This window comes from Populus euphratica, unplaced genomic scaffold (genome assembly GCF_000495115.2).
Source record: "Populus euphratica unplaced genomic scaffold, PopEup_1.0 scaffold15.1, whole genome shotgun sequence".
Lineage (NCBI taxonomy): Eukaryota > Viridiplantae > Streptophyta > Magnoliopsida > Malpighiales > Salicaceae > Populus > Populus euphratica.
This window is the reverse complement of record NW_011499874.1, coordinates 1,389,535-1,413,493: the sequence shown is the minus strand read 5'-3', so window position 1 is coordinate 1,413,493 and position 23,959 is coordinate 1,389,535. Positions and strand designations below refer to the sequence as shown.

Below are 23,959 nucleotides of genomic sequence, written 5' to 3'. Positions count from 1 at the left end.
TTTATTAGAACCACTCTAACACAGGACCAACAGAATAGCCAAAACCAAAAGTTATACTTTTACCTATTATTTTTTATTTTAACAACTCCAACAAGGTAGCTATATAAATAGCTGAAATGCCTTTTCTTGCTTTAAAATGTTATTTTTACACTTCATTGTAGAACAGTCAAGAGCAAGAGAAAGTGTATGTGTGTGTGTTTATATCAGGGCAACCATCTCATTCCTTTGTTTTACTCATAGAACAAAAAAAAAAAACTTGCAAATCTCAAAGCTTTTGTGCCTCAACTTCAAAAATCAAAATTTTAACAATAATATATAAAATTAAAATTTTTAAATATTTATATAAATAAATTTTAAATTTAAACTTAAAATAATATCTTTTAACTTTTATATTACTTCATTAATTTTATATTTAATTTTACAAATTATTCATATAATTAATAACATCATGATTAAATTATATAAAAAAATAACTAATTTAGTTATATAATTATATTAAAATTATTTTAATATAAAATATATAAAAATATAATTGATTATTTTAAATGGCCTTTTACTACTGGAATGCACATAAATAAATAAATAAAAAATATATTTACACCATTCAAAAAGCTATTTTATCAATTTAGCTTTTTAATATAGTATCTTTATCAATTTAGCTCTTTAAGCTTCTTGATTTATTGTGATTTAGTTTCTATGTGGTTATCCCGCTTACAACTCACATTATGAGTTTTACAGGAGTTAACATGATTTTTTTTAATTAGTATTTATTTTTTGAATTTCATCATTCATCATTGAGTTGATTATAAATTAGACTTCATTATATATATATATATTCAATTTCATCCAAGGTTGATTGAGAAATCACTTTTTCTATAGGGTCATCATAGTCTCATGATCTAGCTTGTGAATTTGACAAGTTAACTAAGATTGGTCTAAGTTGTTTTTTTTTTTTTAATTTTATCATTTAACATTGAACTAATGAAAAATTAAATTTTATAGTTTGTTTAATTTATCTTATAAGACTGATGGAGAATTAAACTTTATAGTTTGTTTAATTTATCTTATAAGGGATTAGCATGGTCTTATATTTTAAAAATGATATATATATAAGTAAACTTATCTCATATTATTTTTTTAATTGAAAATTTTGAAAATTATATATTTGATAAAAAAAAATATTAAAAGAGACAAGTAAACCTATATATCTCATAAAGCTTTTTTTTTTTTATGACTTTTACATCATCAGCTAGGGAATTAATAAAATGATCTTCATCAAAAAAATATCCGAAAAGTTGCTGCAAATAAAAAAGAAAGAAAGAAAAAGAAGAACTATGGCATCATGACATGAGAGGGCCCAACAACTTAAGATTTTCACTTATCAGATATAACATATCAACAGCAAAAGAAAGGAAAATAATTCCTTGCTCATAACTTCAGATTTATTTAAGAGCAAAATACACTATAAATAAGGATTAAATCATGCCTCACTTGTGAAGATCACAATTAATAAAATTCAGTGGAGATTTCAATTGAGGCCGTGTGCCTATTTCTTGAGAAATCTCGTGAACCATTTGGCTGAGAGCTTAGGATGTCTTTTGAGTCCATCTTTATGATCGATATAATTCAGACCAAAACGTGATGTGTATCCTACTACCCACTCGAAGCCATCCATTAACGACCAAGCAAAATATCCTTTCACCTTCACACCATCCCTACCAAAACGAACAGATAAAGTTAGATTCATACGCTCTCAAGAAGCCAATAACTTTCATGCTAGGGTGCTGCATTTTTAATTATTTGTGGACGTGGTCTTTATATCCATTAATTTGCAGTGAGTGGTCGTGCTTATAATTCGTCATTTCAGAACAAAGCTTTTTCTAGCTCCTATACGGAGACATGCACGCATAGAGAGAGCTGCACTGAGAACTTACTTGATGGCTTTTTGCACAAAAGAAAGGTGCTGATGGAAATAATCGATCCTTTGGTTGTCTATGAGGGCTTCCTTTAGGGGCAATCTTGGGTTATCTGACTCGTCAACACCTTCAGCAAAATAGGGCGGAGAGATTTATTTCATATCAAAACTCAAAAGGGATATGCAACAAAACTGGCTTCCATTGTATATTACACCGAGAAACTAATAAAAATTATTTACCATTCTCGGTGATGTAAATAACTGGATCGTTGTATGCCTTCTTTATGTAAACCAAAAGATCATGAAGTCCACTTGGGTAAACGAGGAGCCAAAATGAGCCTGCCTGTAATTTCATGAAATCATGAGTAGGTGTTAGTTCCAAGAATAGGATTTGTTTTCCTTTTCTTGCTAAGATTTTATGGAAAGAAAAACTAGTAAGAAGTCTCTCTGTGTGTTAAAATAACGAATCACAAATTACATTAATTAAGAATATGAAATTAAGGGCTTATTGACTAGATGATTCATACCTGTGGACCGATGGGAATTCCATCACGTTCAACTGCACGCACAACCAAAAGCCAATTGTTAGTATGGCATTATTAAGAAAAAAAATATATTCTAAACCATCTTGAAGTTGTTCGTTCTTACAGAAGGAAGCAACATGGGAATCTGTCTCATAGCTTGGGTGTGTATCATTAGATTGAGATTTATGGGCCACATAATTGGCAGAATAATAATTCAATCCAATAAAATCAAATGATCCCTTTATAGATCCAGCTTGTTTCTTGGAGAATTTGGGCAGTCTTTCTCCTACAAGAGATCTCATTGAACTTGGATATTCGCCACTGGTTAATGGACTCATAAACCTACAAAAAATGACCCCAAAATAGTGCTATAAGAATTCATCAATGAGCGAGTAGAGATGAGATGAAATTCAAGCAAACACGAGATGAAATTCAAGCAAACACATACCATCCAAGATTGAAATCGAGGGCTCGGCTGACAGCCTCAAGGTCTTCTTTAGCATTAGACAATGGCACAAACCAATTTGATTGTAATGTAATCCCTATCTTGCCCTTTTGTTTTGCCTACAAATTAATATTTTAGCCAATTAAATCACAATGTATAGGCAATTAAAAAAAAAAACTAAGAAGATGTAATCGTTATACAGATCAAATTGAGTCATCCCTTCTTCCAAAAATAATAATCGGAGAATGGTGTGGGAATCATGAGTTAAACCTGAAACCCTGTCCTGTACAGTTTCACAGCAGCAGCATGAGCAAGGATTTGGTTGTGCGACACCATGTATGGTTCTGTTCCTGAATCTCCACCAGTGCAGTTTTTTCCCATCCAAGCAGAACATCTACCTGGTGGGAACATGCCCGCAACATAGCCTTGCATGGTAAACATGGTTGGCTCATTCAATGTGATCCAATGTTTAACTCGATCTCCAAAATTTTCGAAACAAATTTTCGCAAAGTCTTGATAATCATTCCTGCATAATTTAGCAGCTCCTGATTAACTCCGAGTGTTTAATATTAGAGGAAGACGAAGGCAAGGAGATTTACTTACACGATTCTATCACTTAAAAATCCTCCATACTCGTCTTCTAAGGCCTGTGGAAGATCCCAGTGGAAAAGGGTGACAAATGGTTGTATGCCTGCAAATGATATAATTAAGAAACAGGTGAATTATTTCTGCATGCACATGATTTAATTATATTTGTTGAGAATTACTAGTTATTATATAGAGTCATTACCATTGGCCAGGAGTTCATTGATGAGATTGTTGTAGTAATTAATTCCTTTCTGATTCACACCTCCGCACTTTTTTCCTTCTGAAAAATAAAAATAAAAAGAAGAAGAAAAATTGCTTGTAAGAATTTGAGCCTTCCATTTGTATCTTACTTTGTCGTTAGAATTTAGATACAAATCAATGTCGAAGATGCTTGAATGCAATTGAGTCTTCTTACTTGGCAATATTCTAGGCCAAGAGATTGAGAATCTGTAGAAATCAAAGCCCATTTTTTTTATAATCTGAACATCCTCCTGCAAGAACATCATCGAACAAAAAAAACAAAAAACTAAGCTAACAGTTCGTTGCTTGGGCCTCATATTTCGATGAAAAATAGGTACCTACGGCAATATCATATATATAAAATTCTAAATTGAATGGATCTCTCGTATAGACAAGTAAAAAGATGATATCCTCCTAAGGCATGGAATATTTTTCTATTTCTTTAAGTCATATAATTCCTTTCCAAGCCTAAATAATTACAGAAATTGTTAAGAATACGATGATATTTGGATATTTGAATTCTTAGAACATGGTGACTTGAAACATTTCAAAAAGCAAATTTGCTGGCTTCACATCCTATTTAAAACTATATGGTGACTTGAAACATTTCATAAAGCTGCTACTATTTGGATTCTTTTCACAGAGATGGATAGAATGCACTGTAAAAACCTATAATAGTTTTCAGTCTTCCCTCGTCCATACCTTGTACCGGTGATATGAATCTAGGGCGACATCTCCATTGCTGCCATTAGATATCTTGCCTGCATTAATTTATGCATGGATAGATTCAAAGTGAAAATCTTATAACAGTGAAACACACAACGAGATCACCCTAATTATCATCCTTCATAAGAAAAATGAGTGAAAGAAACAAATTAAAGAATTAAAAGAGGCAGAGAGAGAGAGAGACGTGGAAATTTATGTGTGTACTCATCCCATATACTTGGTCCCTTTCCATCTTTAAATGCTGCGCCCTCATACTGATCACAAAACAATCAAGATGTTTCTTAACACACAAATAATCAAGTTTTGCAATGTATAGAGTCTTTGAAAAAAGCTATTGAAAGGAACCCAAAAGTTCTGACCTGGTATGCCGATGATGCTACCCCAAAAACAAAATCTTGAGGAAAGCTCTTGCGATTGAATGAAGCTGTGTCACATTGTGTAGCAGCTAGGCTATTAAAACAAGAGCCAAAAACCAGCAGGAGGCTCAACAACAAGTAGCTTTGAATGGCCATATTTCAACTTGGTTTTGATTAGCAAAAAGGATGCCTAGCCTTTATATAGATGTTGGATGCGAAAAACATCTCAAGGAAACAACGACGACAGTTAGAGATGACGAACACACCATGGATCTCCGGAAAAGATACAGATGTTTTTTGTGAGAAAACAGCTGCACAAGCTACATAACAGTTAGAGATGGTTAGATGACAATTAATGATTGACTATATATAGGAATATCTAGATCGATGGAAGCCTTATTGTTTGAAGGCGTATTATTTTGTTGAAGATCGAATCCAGCTGTGAGATATAGGCATCATGCTTTGCTCAATCTACCTGTAAGACACTGCGCCAAAATTATGTTTTATTTATCCAAAGCAAAGTAGCCATTAATTGTTCTAATACACGAGAGGTGTCATAATAAAACTGGGAAAAAAAAAAAGCTGGAAAAGCTCTGTTGAAGGGAAGAGGGCAATAACTACCCCTAATATTTTGTATTTCAGTCCCTCCTTTTTAATGGTAATTGTGATATTTTTCAAATAAATTTTTTATCTGGAAAACCTTTATTCCTAGCAATAGTTATAATTATGGTACTGTGATTTTTTAAAACAAAATAAAGTGCATTAAATGCTGGAAAACTTATTATTTCATATTTTTTTTATGTTCTTTTATAATCCACACTTAAATACAAATTAAGTGTAAGGTAATCCATGTTTTTGCTCTAATCAAATTCAGTCTCAAATTCATAACAAAGTGACTTTAATAAAGAAAAGGATGAAATTTTAATTGTGCATTATTACTAAATTATTAGAATATCACAAGGAATATGTATATTCTTGTCAACTTGACGAACACATGTAATTACAAGGATGGATCAGAAGTTAATTTCTAATGAAAAAAAAAGTATTTGTAGGTGTTTGTTAATGTTTTTTTATATCAATAAATATTTTAATTGCAAAATAAAAATTATATGTGTGTTTAATAAAATAAATAAATTATTATATGTATCGATAAATATAAAAAATGTTAATAATAATTAAAAATAAAATCAAGGGACTGAAAAATATCTAATTATGGATCACATGGAGCTATTCAATTTTTCTCATTTAATTATATGTCAATATTCTTTCAACAAAAATAATAATTTGTATTCTATTGAAACAAAATGATATGTAATGATGAAGTTGTGAAAACACTTCACATGAAAAATGAGTTATTCACGAGCTATAAGATTCTGGCCAAGACATGCAAGCTTTTAAACATGGGCTTCAGGATGTCTGAAAAACGAGTTTAGCTCCATTTAGCTTCCGTAAACCAGGAAGCAAATGTTTCACTCCACTTTCATACCATAAAAGAACAAAATACCGAGACACGTTAATCAATTGTGAAGACAAAATTAAACAAACCATAGAGGTGAAGAAAAATATTGGAAAGCTTACTACATCTCGGAGACTGTTTGTTTTATCGGTTCCGTGTTGCCGAGAGTATTTTCTTGCTAATTCGTTCACAAGGCTGTCAAGGGCATCAAAGATAGTCTTACTGTGGCCACTCAAGCCCTTAGCATCCCATCTGTCAAAGTAATTTTGGGAGCATTCGGAGTTTGATCTCCATTCATAATCTTTTATTCCTCTGTATAGGCACATTGGTTTACCTTTGAACTGCATCTGTGATTTTTTCCAAATCATCAAGAGAGCCTTCCATATCATAAAAATCATCAGCAACTGTGATAACTATAGCACTCTTTGCTACCATCATTCTGATCTCAGAATCCTGAGGTAGTGATGTGCTAGCAGCAACGGCGAAGTAGCAATACGCAGTTCTCTCTCGGCCGAACCCCATGTCACTAAGGCCCCAGCTCTTAGACCACCTATCTCACACAACCAAGACATTAATTTCCTTCAACTATCTAGAACTACTTTATAAAATATTCACTTGCCCTGTGTCTTACCTTGTCAGTTCTTCCAATTCACTCTTGTATGTCGTTTGTCGAAACTCGTAGTTTTTCACAGCCAGTTGCTTAAGTTTGTCATTATGAAGGCATGATAACCAGTGACGGTTATGGTTTGCAATGTTCAGTCTAAGAAATTGTGACTTATGAGAGCCTATCTGATTTAGCTAATGACCTAAGATATTTATATTTCTTGTTCACACTAGCTCACATTAAGAGTTGCATGAAAATGAATTGGTAAAAATATTAATTGGTGTCCACCATTTGAAGTAGTATTTGATCGGGTGATATTGGTGAAGTGTTTGTTAAATGTTAGTGATATATTAGCTCAAATAATAGGCTAAGAAAAATTAACAATGTCAACTTTACATAAAAATATGTACCTAAAAAGAATGTATTACTAAAAATATAAAAGTTGGTATGCCTGGATAACATGTGAGATGTATTATGACTCCTCGTACCATAAAAACATTTAGTGTGTTTGGAAAGATAGGGAAGGAAAAAATCGGTCATTCGAGACTTGGTCCAAATAGTGAGACATGGTTGGCGGCCACAAATAATGTATGCTAGTATCTACATGTAGTGTGGTGGTGCGGTTTATTTGGGATACTGCTAAAGAAACTGTTGTCTCTTTTTCTTAAAAAAAATTACACCATCATCCCCTCACTTAAAGTCTTTTAAAAAAAAATATTTGAAAGGCTTAATCAATAAAAATAAAAAAAAAGACTTACTAATTTCATACAAGTGATGTTGTTACATGTTATATTTAATGTTGGCCTCTTTAATATTTTATGAAGTGTTTGTATGCAACTTTTCTTTATGTAAATTTTTGCCAAATGTAAGAAAGAAGAGTTTAATTGTCTTGATTTCTTATAATAAACTATGAAGTAATAAAAAGCGAGTATAGAAGTAAGTAATATGTATAAAAATTCAATGTAAACATGTTTGGAAACATAAAAATCTTACCATAGAGATTTTATGGAGATATTTGGAGACATAGAGATCTCACCATGAAGATTTTCATGGAGATACATTTAAAGATTTTAATGAAGATTTTTTTGTTAGAGGCATTGGAGATATGGAGAAAAACTATGATTTTTATTGAAATGCTTAAAAGACAAAGATACAATTTATTTAGCTAATTTAGGGATTATTGTATCTCATGTAGATTCAAGTGTGTATACTTCCTTGATTTCATACTAAATTCCTTTTTTTTTTCATGAATTGGTAAAGGTATCCTCTAGCAATAAATATTTATATCTTTTTTTTTTCAGGGCATGGCATTTATAAATTTCATTCTTATAGTTATGGTGAAAAAAGTTAAATTTATTAGGGTTTCTCATTCTGTGTTATTTGTCAAGGGTGGATTATGAGGCTTTTTTTATTGATTATGGTTAATACCTTAACTCATATGGTGGTGAGAGGGTTAGTCAAAAGTGCAAAAAATATAAAAAGATCACAAATGTTTTCATTGGTGCTTTTTTTTAAAATGCTTTGATTCGACACTAATGATGTTTAGTGCACAGAAGGATCTTATCATACAGTATATACATGTGTTTCTATAATGAGTAGTTGTAAACTCCACTTATCAGGGTCTCATTGGCAAATGGTTCTAGTAGATTTTTCACATTAAGCACTTCCTTATTAAATCTCTAGAGATATGTTATGGTGTTTTTATCTTTTTGTTAGGTGATGATAAAGGGTTTTGTCATGCTTTTGCTCTTTATAGATGGGATAATAGTGTTGAAACAAAATATAAGCTTAATATAAAGGTCATTAAGGTTGATAGAGTCATATTCAAAGATGTGATATCATATCCTAGCAGATACATGAAAGTTATGGGGAAAATTTTAGACATGACATTATTCTTTTGTATTACAAACTCTAGGAAGCCTATGATATTTTGTATATGCTCTCTATTATTTGTAAGATCATCATAGTTATCCTAAATAACTTTAGAGAGATACGTGTGTAACACTCTATGACAAAATAAAGAATCTGGTGGGACTAGTGTTTATTCTTAGGAATTGATTTAGTATTGCTTCTAGATCTTTTTTTATCAGGGAGGATAAAAATGAGAGTTAAAAGAGTATTGATGAAGATAATCATGCATATGGCTAGGATCTATAGAAAATTGTTCTTTATAAGGAGAGCTACTACTTTAGAGAGTAGAAATATCATACAAACTTTACATGTCATTTTTTCTTCTTTTGTGAAATCATAGTTTTCTTTTTACATCTAGTGTATGTAATGGAGTTGAGTGTTGAATTTTCTTGTTAATAAAACAAAAGAGTGTGATGTTGCTCTTTTATGACCAAGTTATCATTGTTAAGCACTTGAACTTGATAAGTAAGTTATTAAAGATATAGGAAAATTAAAGTTTTTGTGGGAGAGAGATCAATTACTCTCCCTTATCTTGGACTTTTTTTGTTCCATGGAAAGAGTTTTTGGTGAGTAATGAAAGGTGATGAACTGATTTTTTGTTTAATTCTTACAAATAGCACCGCTATTAAAGTTGTGAAAAGACTTCACGCGAAAAATAAGCTTTTCATTAGCTGTGATTCGAGACTAAGATGTGTGGGCTTGTAAATATAGGCTTGTGTCTAAGCTTAAGTGTTCCTAAAAAAAAAGCCCATCATGGAATAAAAGACTCTTCGATACTTAAGTTAGTGGGTGTATCAGAAAAAAATAATGTACGAATGGAGAGAAATTGTATTGTGTTTGAAATGTTTAGTTTGAGAAATGGTGACTTATGAAAACATTTCTCGTTTATCTGGTGACCCAAGTTATTTATAAACCTTGATAACATAAGCTCATCTTAGAATTTGCATGATAATTGATTGGTAAAAATATTTTTACCCATTACTGAAAGTAGTATTTTATACGTTATTAATGAAGTGTTTGGTAAATATTAATGATATATTGGCTAAAAGTAATCATTGGTCATAACTAACTAAAAAAGATAGTGTTAACCTTGTATAAAAGCAAATGTGTACTTGCAAATAATATGTTAGTAAAAGCATAAAAATAATATGTGCTTGAACATTGTGTGATACTCTTTTTAACTCAAAAAGTGTTCAATGTTTTTGGAAAAGGTAGGAAAATGAGAAGGAGCATGATTGGTAGCTACAAACTGGAAGGGTAGTGGCCACTAGTAATTAAGAGTGTAGTTTGTTAAACTGCTATTCAAAGAACCAGGGAATTAGATTGAGCTTTGACCCAAACCCATAACTTTTTATTTAACATGCACCATTAGCTATCGTGTTAGTGGGTGTATCAGAAAAAAATAATGTACGAATGGAGAGAAATTGTATTGTGTTTGAAATGTTTAGTTTGAGAAATGGTGACTTATGAAAACATTTCTCGTTTATCTGGTGACCCAAGTTATTTATAAACCTTGATAACATAAGCTCATCTTAGAATTTGCATGATAATTGATTGGTAAAAATATTTTTACCCATTACTGAAAGTAGTATTTTATACGTTATTAATGAAGTGTTTGGTAAATATTAATGATATATTGGCTAAAAGTAATCATTGGTCATAACTAACTAAAAAAGATAGTGTTAACCTTGTATAAAAGCAAATGTGTACTTGCAAATAATATGTTAGTAAAAGCATAAAAATAATATGTGCTTGAACATTGTGTGATACTCTTTTTAACTCAAAAAGTGTTCAATGTTTTTGGAAAAGGTAGGAAAATGAGAAGGAGCATGATTTGTAGCTACAAACTGGAAGGGTAGTGGCCACTAGCAATTAAGAGTGTAGTTTGTTAAACTGCTATTCAAAGAACCAGGGAATTAGATTGAGCTTTGACCCAAACCCATAACTTTTTATTTAACATGCACCATTACTTAGCAAAATCTTAATATTTTCTATTATTTTTTTTATTTTTTTCATTTATTTAATAAACAATAATAATTAGAATCAATATCCAAATAATTTTTGATGATTTGAATTAAAAAAAATCCCTCTAATTAAAACCTTTTTATCCTATTATTGAGTTTCTTTTTTATCCGGATTTTTTCGACCAAAATAATTTTTTAAACTTCTTATCATAATTATAAAAGCAAGTTTAAATTAAATAAAAATAATATTATAATAATTTTGATGTGAATGTATTAAAAAATATAACAATAATAGACCACCCAAACATTGTCTTGAGGAATTTGTTATCAGTATTATTAAAAATAACCTTATTTATCGGGTCAACCTTAAAAACTGAATGGTATTTGACAAAATAAATATCAAGTATGTTTTAGCATTTAATAAAATAACACCCCAAATAAATTTTTATCTAACTTATTTTAATTAAAACGGAAGATTCATAGGCATGGGCCCTTGCTTGGCCCAAGTCTTAAATTAAATTAGGTAAGAGTTGATTTTATATGATCCGCTCAATTAAACAATTTCATTCTTCACCCAATTGATCTAGCAATAACCTGATTTGACCTTGAAAAAATTTTCATGCCACTTCTTAACATTTCTTAAAAATATTAAAATAATAATAATTTAGATCAATCAAAATCAATTAGTATTAACTTGTTAATCACATAACCTAAGTCATAAACTCAATTAGGTCAAACTATATTTTTTGAAATCATTTTTATTTAATTATACAATAATAAAATAAGCATGCACAATAACGTGATTGAATTAAATTAATAGAAAAAACAAAGGAAAAATATCACAATGATAATATAAAAAAAAATAAAGGCTATGATGCTAGTAAAAAAAAAAATGCATGGTATTTAGTAAAAAAAGTCTCAAAATAGAGGCTATGATGCTAGTAAAAAAAAAAAATTGCATGGTATTTAGTAAAAAAAGTCTCAATTTCATTTTTAATTAATCTATTTAAATATATTTAAACTCAAATTATAAGAAAAAAAAACTATAGAAATAAAGAACAAAACAAGTCAAGTGTGTGTCTAGGTGGTCAATAGATAACTTGCTCTCTCATTCTCTATTTTTTAGTGAGTTTCTCTTTCCTTTCTAATATTCAAGGACTGAAACATGGTAAAAATAAAGTTTTAGACCAAAATATAAAATTTTCAAACTAAAAAGATGAAAAAAATGAAAACAAAAAAACTCTATATGCCAAAACCTTTCATTATTATTAACTATTAAATTTAGTTTCTTAAATCTTAATTTTTTTATGCAATAAAATTGAACATCAACCTAATGTAAGGGTTTTTTTTTTTTACCATGATAAACTCATAGAAAAGAAATTAAAACAAATTACTAAAATTAATTCCCAATCAATACTATGTATAAGGCCTAAATTGAAAAAAAAATGTTCGGTAACCAAAGTGAAAAAAAATAATTAAAGCACAAAAATGTAGAAACACTTTGTGAATTTATAGTACCTTGGTGCACAGTGCATGAAAAATGATTTTACCATAGCCTTCAACTTTTCTTTTAATTGAATTTTAATGTGTGTATGTTTTTAGGAGAGAAAAAATACAAATTTATTTATGAGATAATATTTGGTAATATTTAAAAAAAAACTAAAAGGCAAGTAAAATTTCAATATGTCCCTAGACACATTATACTAATCACTACAATAATGTACTTACCATTTTATCCTTTCCAAAAAAATCAATGAATTAATTGTTAGTAACAATACGATATTTTTATAAAATTCATTAGTTATTATCAGATTAATTAGGGATAATTAAGTCTTTTCAAACTTTTAAAAATGACTAAATTGCATTTAAAAGGAAAATTTATTTAACTTATGTGTAATGATTTTTTTGTCTTTTTATCATGATCTTTTAATTATAATTAAGTTAACTAAAAAATAATTTGATATATTAATAAATTTAAAAATTTAAAAGTCAAAACATGTTTGAGAATGCATGATGGGGATTACAATGGCCAAAGCTGGCCTTCCTTAATATTTTTAGAATCGTTTTTGTGGTCTCTCCCTCCTTAAATGATGTGCATGCTTACTAACATAGGTTTGATGCCAATGCACTTTTCTTTTTTCATCTTTTTTTAAATTTTTAAAATATTTCTTTAATTTATTTTTTTTTAGAATTGATGTTTTTTTATTTGATTACTATTTATTTTATTTAATATAATTTTTAAAATTAAATTTTTTTTCAATTCCATCCTTATTTAATTTTTTAATTTATCATGTTTGATTCTCATTTTTTTAATTATTATTTATTATATTTGAAATAATTTTTAAAATTATTTTTTAAAAAAAATTTATTCTTTATTTTTTTTCCTATTAGATTTGATCCTTTTTCTTTTTTTTTTCTTTTTTTTATTTTAGTAAGTTTTTTAAATTAATTTTTTTATTTTATCTTTCAACATTAAATTTATTAACTTTATTAAACTCAAATTTAGGTTTCATAAGTTATGAGTTTGAAAAATTAACTCAAATTAAAAAAATTCAATCAAGTTTATTTGATATTTTTTTCCCTCTAAGCTGACATTTTTTCAATTTCTTTTTTTAATGTTTATTTATTTATCAAATTTTGTATCTGATTCTTTTATAAGTCATCAATTTAGTTCCAAACTTAATCCACCCTAATTTCAATTAAAACTCCATTAAGATCCAACCAACAAGAAAATAAGAAAAGGATAAAAGGACATAGATTATCCAACTAAGTTAATTTATTATTTTCATTCCATTACCTAGACTATAAATTTCATCGATTAACCTTGGTCAATACAATGTGTCATTATCTATTCATTTCATTCCTTAAATTTATTTATTTTTATGATTTAATTCTTTGATAATATGTTATTTTACTTTTAAGCCAGAGTCAAGTAATGGTTAACACAACAACAACATATCTCTAACTTGACTTATTTTTGTCATATATTATTTATGAAAAAAGAAATACAACTCAAAATCAAAAGACCTCTATAAATCATGTCAGACAACCCTAAGCTCTCTCATTAAAATTAAATGAGAAATTCTAATTTTATCTATCAATATCATCACCCTCCTTAACAAAAACTATAATTTCTGGCTTCTGAAAACAATTCTATCCTCAAAAGAAACAAATGAAAAACCTGTTGATGATGAGATCAGATCGAAAGTGCAAAAGAATTATAAAACTACTCAGAACCCATAACATTTACACATGAACTGATGTGAAATGCTGTTATAGACAAGACATGTCCAGAAATGCGATCACACATGGCAAACACCGTTTCTCACTTCCTCATAATTTGAGATTTCTTAACATACAAAACACTATTGCTTGGAATCTTAAAAATTGCAAGATAAAAAGTCTTTTAACAATATTGCGTTTCATCAATAAACAGAAGTTCCCGCTGCTCAACCAACCCCTTAAACAACCACTGCCAGAATCCACAAGTTGCTCGAAACAATGGGGCACGAGGGATGAAAGAGAATGGACAAGGAACAAGCCACCTTAACTAACAGATTATGCTTTTTGTTGCTGACAGTCGACACAAAGTTATATTTACATACCTGAGATATCTGCGCAGGAAGTAGCTGCTAACAGTTGACAATAAATGATTCGATAATATAATATAAACTGTGATACAGAACTTGAGAAAGGGAATCGTGTTCCTAAGTTTCTTATGCGCCATAATCTCCATTAGAATACTTCTCTTCTGGATAATACAACGCATTCACAGTATTCCCTCCAAATTTCCTCCCATTTAGTGCATTTCTTGCATTTGCACAACTAATGGTATCAGAATACTCCAAGAACACCTGCAAGAAATAAGAGTACAGGGTGCTATTACTACAAAATATCTATTACTACAAGGTGCACCATAATCTCAGATTCTCTGGTATCACCATCTCCATGCGAATAGTACCCTTTGTTTTCAAACTAGGCAGCAAGTACAAAATTGGAGGAATGAATGCAGATACTTTCAGAAGTATCAGGAAAAAGTGAGACAGAGCTCAGCAATAAATACCCAGGTTAAAAACAGGTGCAGTACAAGAAAACCACATACCTTTCCAGCGCCAGGCATTTTCTCTTCATTCTGACTTGGGCGAGGAATAACAACATTGATCAAAGTTCCTGATCACACGACCAAGCAAATATTATAAGTAATAAACTGCACGTACCAAAGAGCTACATATTAGAAACAAGGAGAACAGCAATTTCCATGATAAGATCCCTGTAAAGCTACATATAGTCTGTCACTAAAGAAATTTTTTATCCAAAAGAAGAATGCAATGAAAAACAACAGCAGATTAAGAATTTGCATCTTACAAATAGTTCTAGGTCAAATTTTCAATGTAGAAAAGAATAAATACTGATGCACATGTAACAACTGTGTGGGCACAGATGCACAGAGATGTACTTGTATGAATGTGCAAGTGCTTGCACATACCAGACAAACACGCAGCCATGCATGGGTACACTCATGCACACCCTACAGGCAAAAAGAAAGAACAAGGAGGTAGAATATAATTATATCTTTATGACATACCAAATTTACAACATTCTTCCCGCATATCTTCTAATATTTCTTCATACTCTTCATCATCTGCTAGTACTTCCATGGTAATAGCCTTTATCAGAAAGGGGATAGAAGAGAATTAGATTTATCAATCATTCAATCAACATAAATCCATTAAACAAAAGATAAAAACACTGATCGTGAAACAAAAGTGTATGCAAAAACAGATGGGTGATCTAAGCTCACAGCTGCACTATGTAATGACTATATATTAGAATAAACATTTGGAATATCATGGCATACTTCATCTGGGGATGAAGGAACAGGGACAAGTAGAGGAAAATCATCAAAGTGCTCACAAAACAAGCTTCCCTTCTAAGCATTTTGGAACTCTCATTATTTCCTCTCATTCTCCCCATTCTTTAAATAGCCGGTAGTGATAGTAGTAATAGCAGCACAGCAGAAAATAAAACCATGAACTAGAAAAGGGCTGTATGGCACCTCAGTCAAGCATAAAACTTTAGATGGAGTGTACGAAGATTCTGCCAACGGTATCCCTACTCCAGGAAGATTCATAACACCAGCTTGCAAGGCCATTTTCTGCAAGCAAAAACCATATGTGAGCCTATACCATAGATTTGAAAGTAACTGAAAAAATATAACAATAGACGTATTCTTTTACCTGGATAGCTATATGCTGCTGAGCTTGAGCCAATATATTTTCCTGTTCTGACTTGGACTGCCCACCACTGTTTCAGGCAACATGCATCAACGAAAGTGTGCAAAGTCATGAATTCAAACATTAATGTAAAAGTATCATCTGAAGCCACACACGCACATTCTCATAGCTTAGGGTCTATGGAACAAACAGCATTTAGGCGCAGAACAAAAAAATAAAGTTTTTCTAAAGCAAATTTTATAAGTCCCTCCATGCTTTATTTTTTTTCTTCTTAAGTTTAACGAATACAACACATTCTTTCATTTCATTCTTGATTGTGGCTTGTTTTCACATCACCCACAAAACATGTGAAACAACAAAGAATGGGAAGGAATTTGATTGACAGAAATGCATCGATCTATTGCCTTCATCAACTTAAATCCACAAATCACAATCAGTCTGGTTTAATTGACCTCAACATATGGATTTTCAAAATGTAAAAACTTCAACTTAAATAAAAGAGTCCATGGCTTGCCCCTTACCCCCACATCCCCACCTCTCCCAACACACACATGTACATGTCTTTTGTCTCAGTCATTAGTGGGACAAGATATTCACTTAAAACCAGCGAACTTCATGAATTTGAGGGGCTAGTCAAAAGGTTCACCCTTTGCTTGTAGCCTTAGACAAAGGATGCAATGCACAGGCAACAGTCAGCTACATCATCAACTTTGGGCCCTCTACAGGTCCACACAATCCTACCAATTAGGTTTGTAATGGTAGTAAGATTGAATGGATAGCCAAAAAGAGCAATGGCACCTCAGGGAGGGTTAGTTTTTTAATAGGGTCTCGAAGAGTGTCTTCAACCATTCAACTGTATCTGGATCTAAATACCATGTATATATATTATGGATCTGCTAATTTATACATATCTCATGTTGCAGTCATGCCTGGATCGTCCTTGAGCTTCATTTTATCTTCAGTGACTTATTTTGCCTCTGGTGTCTTATAGGGGATTAAAGAAAGCTTAGAAAGGTGAGGACAAAATCAAGGCCAGGGAAAGCAATAATTTCTTGCATTTTCACTGAAATTATAAATATAAAGGCCAAATAAGAATATAATTGCTATTACTGATAGAGAAACAATAATCTCATACCGCCTTGAAACTAATCAAATTTATCTGCATAATTGTAAGAGGATTGTTTCTATCACTGAAAGAAAGAGAATAATTCCTAGACTATTTTATGTCTCACACAACCCACTAAACACCAAAATATATTCACTGGGCCACACTCCAAACACCAATCAATCTCTACTAATTCATTGAAGAGTGATGCGAAGGCAGAAAAACATGAAACAACTCTTGTTCTCTCTGTAAAAGCACCAATTTCAATATTTGCCCGTGTATAAACATGCACACTTGTGTGTAAGCATGCAGGCACATTTCTGTTCCCAGTCCATACTTTCAACATTAGTGAATCTCATGTCACTTGTGAATTTGGAAACTAGAAGTCCCAAGTCTAGAATTTATCATACTGTTGAAGTACGTGGAAATCAGCAACACAATAAGAAGACTGAGCTTCCAGAAAGCTCAAGAGAAAGGGTAAGTTTTGAATGAAACTTGTGTCATCTACAGGCATGATTTCCACCAGTGCCAATTTTAGAGAGAAAAAATGGGGCTAAGAAACTTTACAAAAAGAAAATTTGCAAAAACCGGCAAGGCTACCATACAAAAGCATGGCAGTAAAAGTATATGTAAGGTAGCATAAAAAGGGAGTGTGCCATTTTGATGCATGCGGGAGGAATGATAATATAAATTCCAGCCAAATCCAGGCTCATTAGATTAAAAAGACTGACCTTTCAGTAGCACGACGGACAGTTAGAGTTTTATCTCCCATTTTCAAGCCATTTAGAGCAGCACATGCAATATCAGTCACCGCAGGATCCTGAAGTACTTGCACATTACTCACCATTTAGAGATAAAAAAAAAAAAAAAAGACACCCCAAAATTATACACTCATAACTATACATTTGATCTAAAACAAGCTTGTAAAGCAGGTTTTTAACAGTCAATTCTAAATCCAACCTAAGACGCAAAAAGCTTATGTTGAATTTCAGAGCCCATATACTTTAAGATCAAAACATAATATGTTTAGCTGTTGAGACACATACCAAATGATTATAATGTTTCAATCACTCACCTGATAGACACAGAAACCATATCCTTTAGAGTTCCCAGTGTCTCTGTCCTTCACAAGGTCAAAACCACGGAGAGGTCTGTAGATCAAGAGCATACCATTGCAACAGTTAAAACATCTATATAGCATCCAAACTACTTAAAATTAGATTAATGAATATGAGGAGCCAAAAACATAAAGAAAACGACGGCTGTGGCAAGAAAATTGTAAATGAAAGACAAGCATGGTAGAGCTTCATACCCAAAAGATTCTAGCAACTCTCTAATCTGTAACTCAGTAAAGTAATATGGCAATCCACCCACAAAGACACGATCAGGTCCTTCTGCTCCACTAATTGTACTGAAAATCAGATTATGAATAAGCAAACCACAAGTCAAGGAAGATCCTTCAACTGAATGTAAAATCCATCTCTGCTGATGCAAATGGACAGACAGTAGTGTATTATATCAACAATAACAAAAACACAATTAGTAAGACAAACTCCAAGTGAAATTAAATAATCATTAATGCCAGAATAATGGAAAGAGATGCTTAACCAATCTTCTAATAAGAAAAAAGGAAGCACTTGCTTACCCTGGTATGAGACCAACAGCAGCTAAGTTAAGGAGAGGACTTGGTTGACTAGGACCCAGAGTCGCAGCCAATGACGGATTGTAGTCAGTAGGCCTCCGAACTCTCACAGCAACCCCCTAGAGATACCAAATATGCATGTCAAGCAAATAAGTAGTAACAACACATAGAGCATGTGCCAATTTAAATGCACTTTATGAGATCCACATCCATGAAAATGAATGCAAAAAATATTAAAGCATATAGGAATCTTTTTACCCAACTCTTGCCATAAACACCTTAAAATTAAAGCCCCAAAGCATGAGGATAAACAAGCCACCAAAAGCACTCAGTATCCTAACCAAAGATTCTTGAATAGTTCATTCTCATCAAATACCACACCAGGTTTATGAATAGTTAATTGTTGACAAAGGATGCACAAAGAGCCATTATACATCTATAAGCACATTTTCCTGATGACTAAGTTAATAAGTTATGACCTACTAACCATATCCCGCTATTACTACAGCTAGCTGAAGCCCAAAGTCTCCCATGTTGACAGTCAACAACAAAAGGTTTGGCAAGCATGGGTTTTAGAAAACTAATATACATATAATCCACATCCATATGCTAATGAGTCTTATCCGTCAAACTACCATTTTCCATTTAATATTCTAAACACTGGTAGTTAGAGGAAAAATTTACATAATAATCCAAAATATCACGTATTACTCTGCTAAATGTGACAAGAAATAATGAAAAGATAATTTTTGCCTCAAAAATAATTCCATCTAAAGCCATTGCATTGCTTGCTTCTTCAACAGTTCTCATCTCCACGAACGCGAATTTCTTCTCGTGATTTATGTATACATTCACCACTGCATCACCTGCAAGAGAAAAGAGTGGATTGTGCACCACAATTAAATAAAATGTTTGAAAAATGTCCAGAAGAACTCTGGTAAGGACAGTAACAAGATGAACTACCTGGACCAGCAGCATTTCCTCCAATGGAAGCCATAATATGGCTAAAGAATGCTGCAATTGTCTGTTTCAAAACAATAAGAAACCATATAATGTTCCAATATTGCAAGGAAATCTCCCTAAATATTAGTAAGATGCAAGAAAGGAGATGTTCAAAAGATTCAAAGTGATAAATCCAATACCTTGACTGTAGCCAGTCATAGAACATCATGAATGGACAACCTTAATAAAATATAATATTGTATCCCCTCAATAAATAACAGTTAGCAAGTTAGACCCTGACAGGTAGCTGCATCTACAAAAATTTCTGAAAGAACTCATGACATAGAGCTAATAAAAGAAAATGTCTTAAAAGATTCACTTATTAAACTAAATTGTAACAAAATAATACTGCTTAGAAGATAAATAGCACTTTGAATGCTACAAAAGCCTTTTATAGCATTCATCTTAGAATTTCTAATACATTGATCTTTACTAGATTTTTAAAATCAAATATAAAGAGTGATAACTCCTAGAATGCACTTGCAATATAATACCATAAAAATTCCAAAAGCAGTAACAAAAAATTGCAGTTTCACATAGGAAACAAAGATGGTGTGAAAAAGACAATGTGAAGAAACACAATTCATGAACTTATAAAAGCATTTTGCAATGCTAAATTACAAGTTTTAAAATGTTGAAGAATGTTAACAGAAAAAAAAAATCAAAAAATTTTGAGTCCATGACAATTTTTTATAAAATTATTTAATCACACAAGCAGGAAACCAAAAACTGAGGTTGAACCTGTTCATTAGCCAGGGGAGGGAGACCACCAACATAAACACGCCGTGCATGCCTTGTTGCCTGAAAGAAAGAAACACAGAGAATAAGATCATGGTGAATCCATAGATACATACTTTTTACACGTAATATGAATAAGCATCATCGTATATCCACCTGCTGGGTCATGGCCTGGGCAGGCATTAATGGAAAAACTCCATACTGTAACACGAAATAAGAGAAATTATATGCACACATGCACAAAACGTATACATCTATAAAAGAAAATGCAAGAAATTTGACATTTATATATTCCAAAGGAAAAGGTGCACCTGTGTTGTTCCAAATTGTAAAGCGTTCTGTACCACTCCTGGCATTGTTTGAGGAAGACTTGGCAGTTGTCCAGCATCATTAACTAAAAGGAACATATGATTATAGAGGAGTGAGTCATGGAGCTAAAAAAGGAAGACATATGCTAACTACATATATATTGATCAAAAAAATATCCTGCTGATAAATTTAATAACATCAGATGTATGGAAGCTCAGAACTATCAACCTCGTCATAAAGCTAGATAAAGAAGCCTATTTCATACCTAAATTATACGACTCAAATAATAAAGAAACGAATTCCATCACTGGAGATGCTAGGGAAATATTTGTAAGTCTACCAAATGGCACTCTTGTCAGTTGAGGACGAACAAGATCCAGCTAATTGATGCATTGTTTCTCCGTTGAACATTAAATCTACAATGGTCCCTCCGATGGGTATGGTGGGACATGTAGCCCAACATTGCCTTCTTACCCAAGTGATAAACATAAACACAAACAAACAACAGACAACAACCAAAAAACAGAATGATGCTTCTCAGTTTCAGTAGTAAACAATAGATAAAAACTAAAAGGAAAGGAAATAAGCGTCTTTCAAAATAAAATTTATAAGTTTACTAGAAGGTGGTGTCAATAGCAGACTGAAAATGCTATCCTATAAGAAACTACTGTACTAGAATGTTAGAACCCATGTATATATAAAGCAGAGACTACATCCAAACCTGCCACAGCAGCACCAGGAAGCATGCCCACCTCAGATGGAGCCATGTCAAAACCACTTTTCCGCTTGCTGTCAACAAAATTAATCTTAAGAAGGTCATGATGAAACAATATAATCTTTAACAAATATTATTTTAATTTTGACATTTCAAAGAAATTAGATTAATTTTCAATACAAGAAACGTAAGATAATCAAGAAAAGGTAATTACTCAGAGGAACAGGAGAGAAAGGAAAGGAAATAACAATAAATTAATAAGATTATGTTAATCAGTAGTGGTGCACATGGAAATTCATCTGGTAGAAGCAGATTAGAAAGGTAATCATGATAAAATTGTAATGGTTTGCTATGTGAAGGTGAACCAAGTGCAATTCTAACCCCAATAGCAACACAACTTGCAGTTATGTTTCTCTAATAGTCAGTGCCATGCGAAACTTTGATTATACTGGACAATGACAACCTCACAGCGGGTTTACAAACTTGGATAATTATTGTCCTAAGATGCCAAGATTGTCCCCACTTGCCTGGAGTTATTGAAAATAAGTCGAAGGACTAGCTAACTAGTCTACAAGCAGGCAATCTATCTGCTACATTTCATTACAAGGTTCAATCACAAAAAATGAAAAAAAAAACATATATAAAATTTTGCACGCTAACATTAAAAGATCAATACCTTTTCGAAGGAGATCGCGAACGAGAGCGTGACCTAGATCGATTCTGAAATTTACCCTGAGAATAAGAACTTGATCTGTTTCCATTCCTTCTTCCTCTATCACCATCATAATCACGGTGCCTACAAAAAGAACAGTAATTTTCATAATCACTATATCATTCCCACTCCCCAGTACCAACAACCACATCTAAAATGGATAACTAAAAGTAAATTCACATATGAGAAGCTCGAAAATCAATAAAACATATCCAACAACCACAAAATACCACGGTAATGAACTTCAATAGCATGAAATAAATAAATAAACGAGAAAACTATAACCTATGATAATTACGACCACGGCTACTCCTTTCATGACGTTCAAAATCACCGAATTTATCTCTTCTTCCATCATTCCTCACACTTCCATCTTTATACCCGCCACGATAGCGGTCATGATCATTTCCCCTGCCTCGAGTCCTTGACCTATCATGTTCAGATTCCCGAGAACTGTACGTCTAACATGAAAAGAGGGCATAAACTTTCTATGGAAAGAGAAGTATACTTCTAGTGATGTTTAAGTCTAAAAACTTGTAGAGAAACAAAGAAGAAATGCGGTACCTTGTGACGGGAGACACGATCAATCTGAGAAGTGTAATCTTCGTCATTCTCATCGATTCCTGTATCGTTGTAAGACATTGTAGCTTAAACTTTGAGAAATCAAAACCCTAATTTCGATTTTGATTTCAATCTTGGTTTAAATGGGAAGAAGCGATGTGAAGAAGAAGAAGAAGAAAAGAGACAGCTAACCGCCGCAGCCCAGTGCTTTATAGGCCCTGAAAAAAGTTAAACTGGAAGCCCATATTCAAAGGCTTGGTTTTCTGTTTTAATGGGCTCGATAGTGAAATGGCATACCCTATTTTGTTAGTTAATTAATGGTTAATTGCCCGCGAGCAATACGGCGAGGGAACTCTTCCATGATAGTAAACTTAGCTGAGCACATCAAACCATCATGGTGACCTATCAAATTGTTACGTGGACTAGGCCGAGTTTCAAAGTAACTAGGTAATATTTGTTTTTTAAAAAGTAATTTTTAAAATATTATATTTTAAATTTTTTTTGTATTTATTTGTTATTAAAAAAATTAATTAATAAAAATTAATTTTTAATTAATAGAAAATATTTTCTGGTCAACGCAAAATATTTTTCAGTCAAACAAAAATTTGACTTGGTTTTCAATAAAATATTTTTCTTTATGGCTGTGTTTGTTTTTCAGAAAATAATTTTTTGAAAAATCACTCTTTAAACTTTCTTGTGTTTGTTTGTCATTAAAAAAGTTGGTTAATGGAAAACACTTTTTAGTTAAAGGAAAATTTGACTTGGTTTTCAAAAAAGTGTTTTCCTGAAAAATTTAGGCTCCGTTTATTTGCACGAAAGTTGTTTCCTTTTGAAAAGTGAATTCTGGAAAATTGAATTTCTAGAAAGTGAATTCCAGGGAAAATAAATTTCTGAAAAGTAAATTATTTTTCGATTTTTGGTAGTGTTATGAAAAATGAACTAGAAAATACTTTCCAGTATTTGGTTATGTTATGGAAAATAAACTGGAAAATAATTTATTAATATTTTATTTTTCTCAAGTTTATTAAAATAATGAGGAACAAATCTTACAAATTAAAAAGATGAATAATAATGAAATTAAAAAAAAATTCATAAATTATCTCAAATAAAATAAATAATAATCAAAATAATAAAGATCAAATCTAAAAAAAAAGATGAAGAAATTAAAATAATAATAATTAACATTTCATAAAGTATTTCAAATAAAATAAA

At 31.5% G+C, this 23,959-nt stretch overlaps 3 protein-coding genes across 4 annotated transcripts; all 3 read right to left on the bottom strand.

Moving 5' to 3' along the window:
• Positions 1–1,348: 1,348 nt before the first annotated feature.
• LOC105128060 (beta-glucosidase 24-like) lies at positions 1,349–5,335 on the bottom strand. 2 transcript variants are annotated; one of them, XM_011029570.1, is made up of 14 exons: positions 5,195–5,335; positions 4,798–5,067; positions 4,623–4,692; positions 4,415–4,473; positions 3,888–3,963; positions 3,675–3,752; positions 3,488–3,575; positions 3,155–3,410; positions 2,888–3,003; positions 2,564–2,781; positions 2,443–2,474; positions 2,156–2,258; positions 1,935–2,043; positions 1,349–1,715 (listed from the first exon to the last, which is right to left on the bottom strand). In XM_011029570.1, exons 2-14 carry the CDS (start codon positions 4,948–4,950, stop codon positions 1,547–1,549), a joined length of 1,527 nt encoding a protein of 508 aa, XP_011027872.1. In that variant the 5' UTR covers positions 4,951–5,067; positions 5,195–5,335; the 3' UTR covers positions 1,349–1,546. The 2 variants fall into 2 exon arrangements, with proteins under 2 accessions (XP_011027872.1, XP_011027871.1); XM_011029569.1 differs by having other exon boundaries at positions 4,798–5,335.
• Positions 5,336–6,223: 888 nt separating this feature from the next.
• Positions 6,224–6,975, bottom strand: LOC105128114 (S-linalool synthase-like). The gene is made up of 4 exons (XM_011029637.1): positions 6,882–6,975; positions 6,585–6,800; positions 6,373–6,502; positions 6,224–6,271 (listed from the first exon to the last, which is right to left on the bottom strand). The coding sequence occupies exons 2-4, from the start codon at positions 6,770–6,772 to the stop codon at positions 6,224–6,226; spliced, it is 366 nt and encodes a 121-aa protein (XP_011027939.1). The 5' UTR covers positions 6,773–6,800; positions 6,882–6,975.
• A 6,976-nt stretch (positions 6,976–13,951) lies between these two features.
• LOC105128059 (splicing factor U2af large subunit A-like) lies at positions 13,952–22,935 on the bottom strand. Its single transcript, XM_011029568.1, has 18 exons — positions 22,751–22,935; positions 22,472–22,647; positions 22,151–22,270; positions 21,481–21,548; positions 20,762–20,844; positions 20,607–20,651; positions 20,454–20,513; positions 19,674–19,734; positions 19,464–19,576; positions 18,714–18,829; positions 18,381–18,479; positions 18,144–18,219; positions 17,800–17,888; positions 15,967–16,033; positions 15,786–15,884; positions 15,315–15,396; positions 14,832–14,899; positions 13,952–14,583 (listed from the first exon to the last, which is right to left on the bottom strand). The coding sequence occupies exons 1-18, from the start codon at positions 22,826–22,828 to the stop codon at positions 14,446–14,448; spliced, it is 1,638 nt and encodes a 545-aa protein (XP_011027870.1). The 5' UTR covers positions 22,829–22,935; the 3' UTR covers positions 13,952–14,445.
• Positions 22,936–23,959: the final 1,024 nt, after the last annotated feature.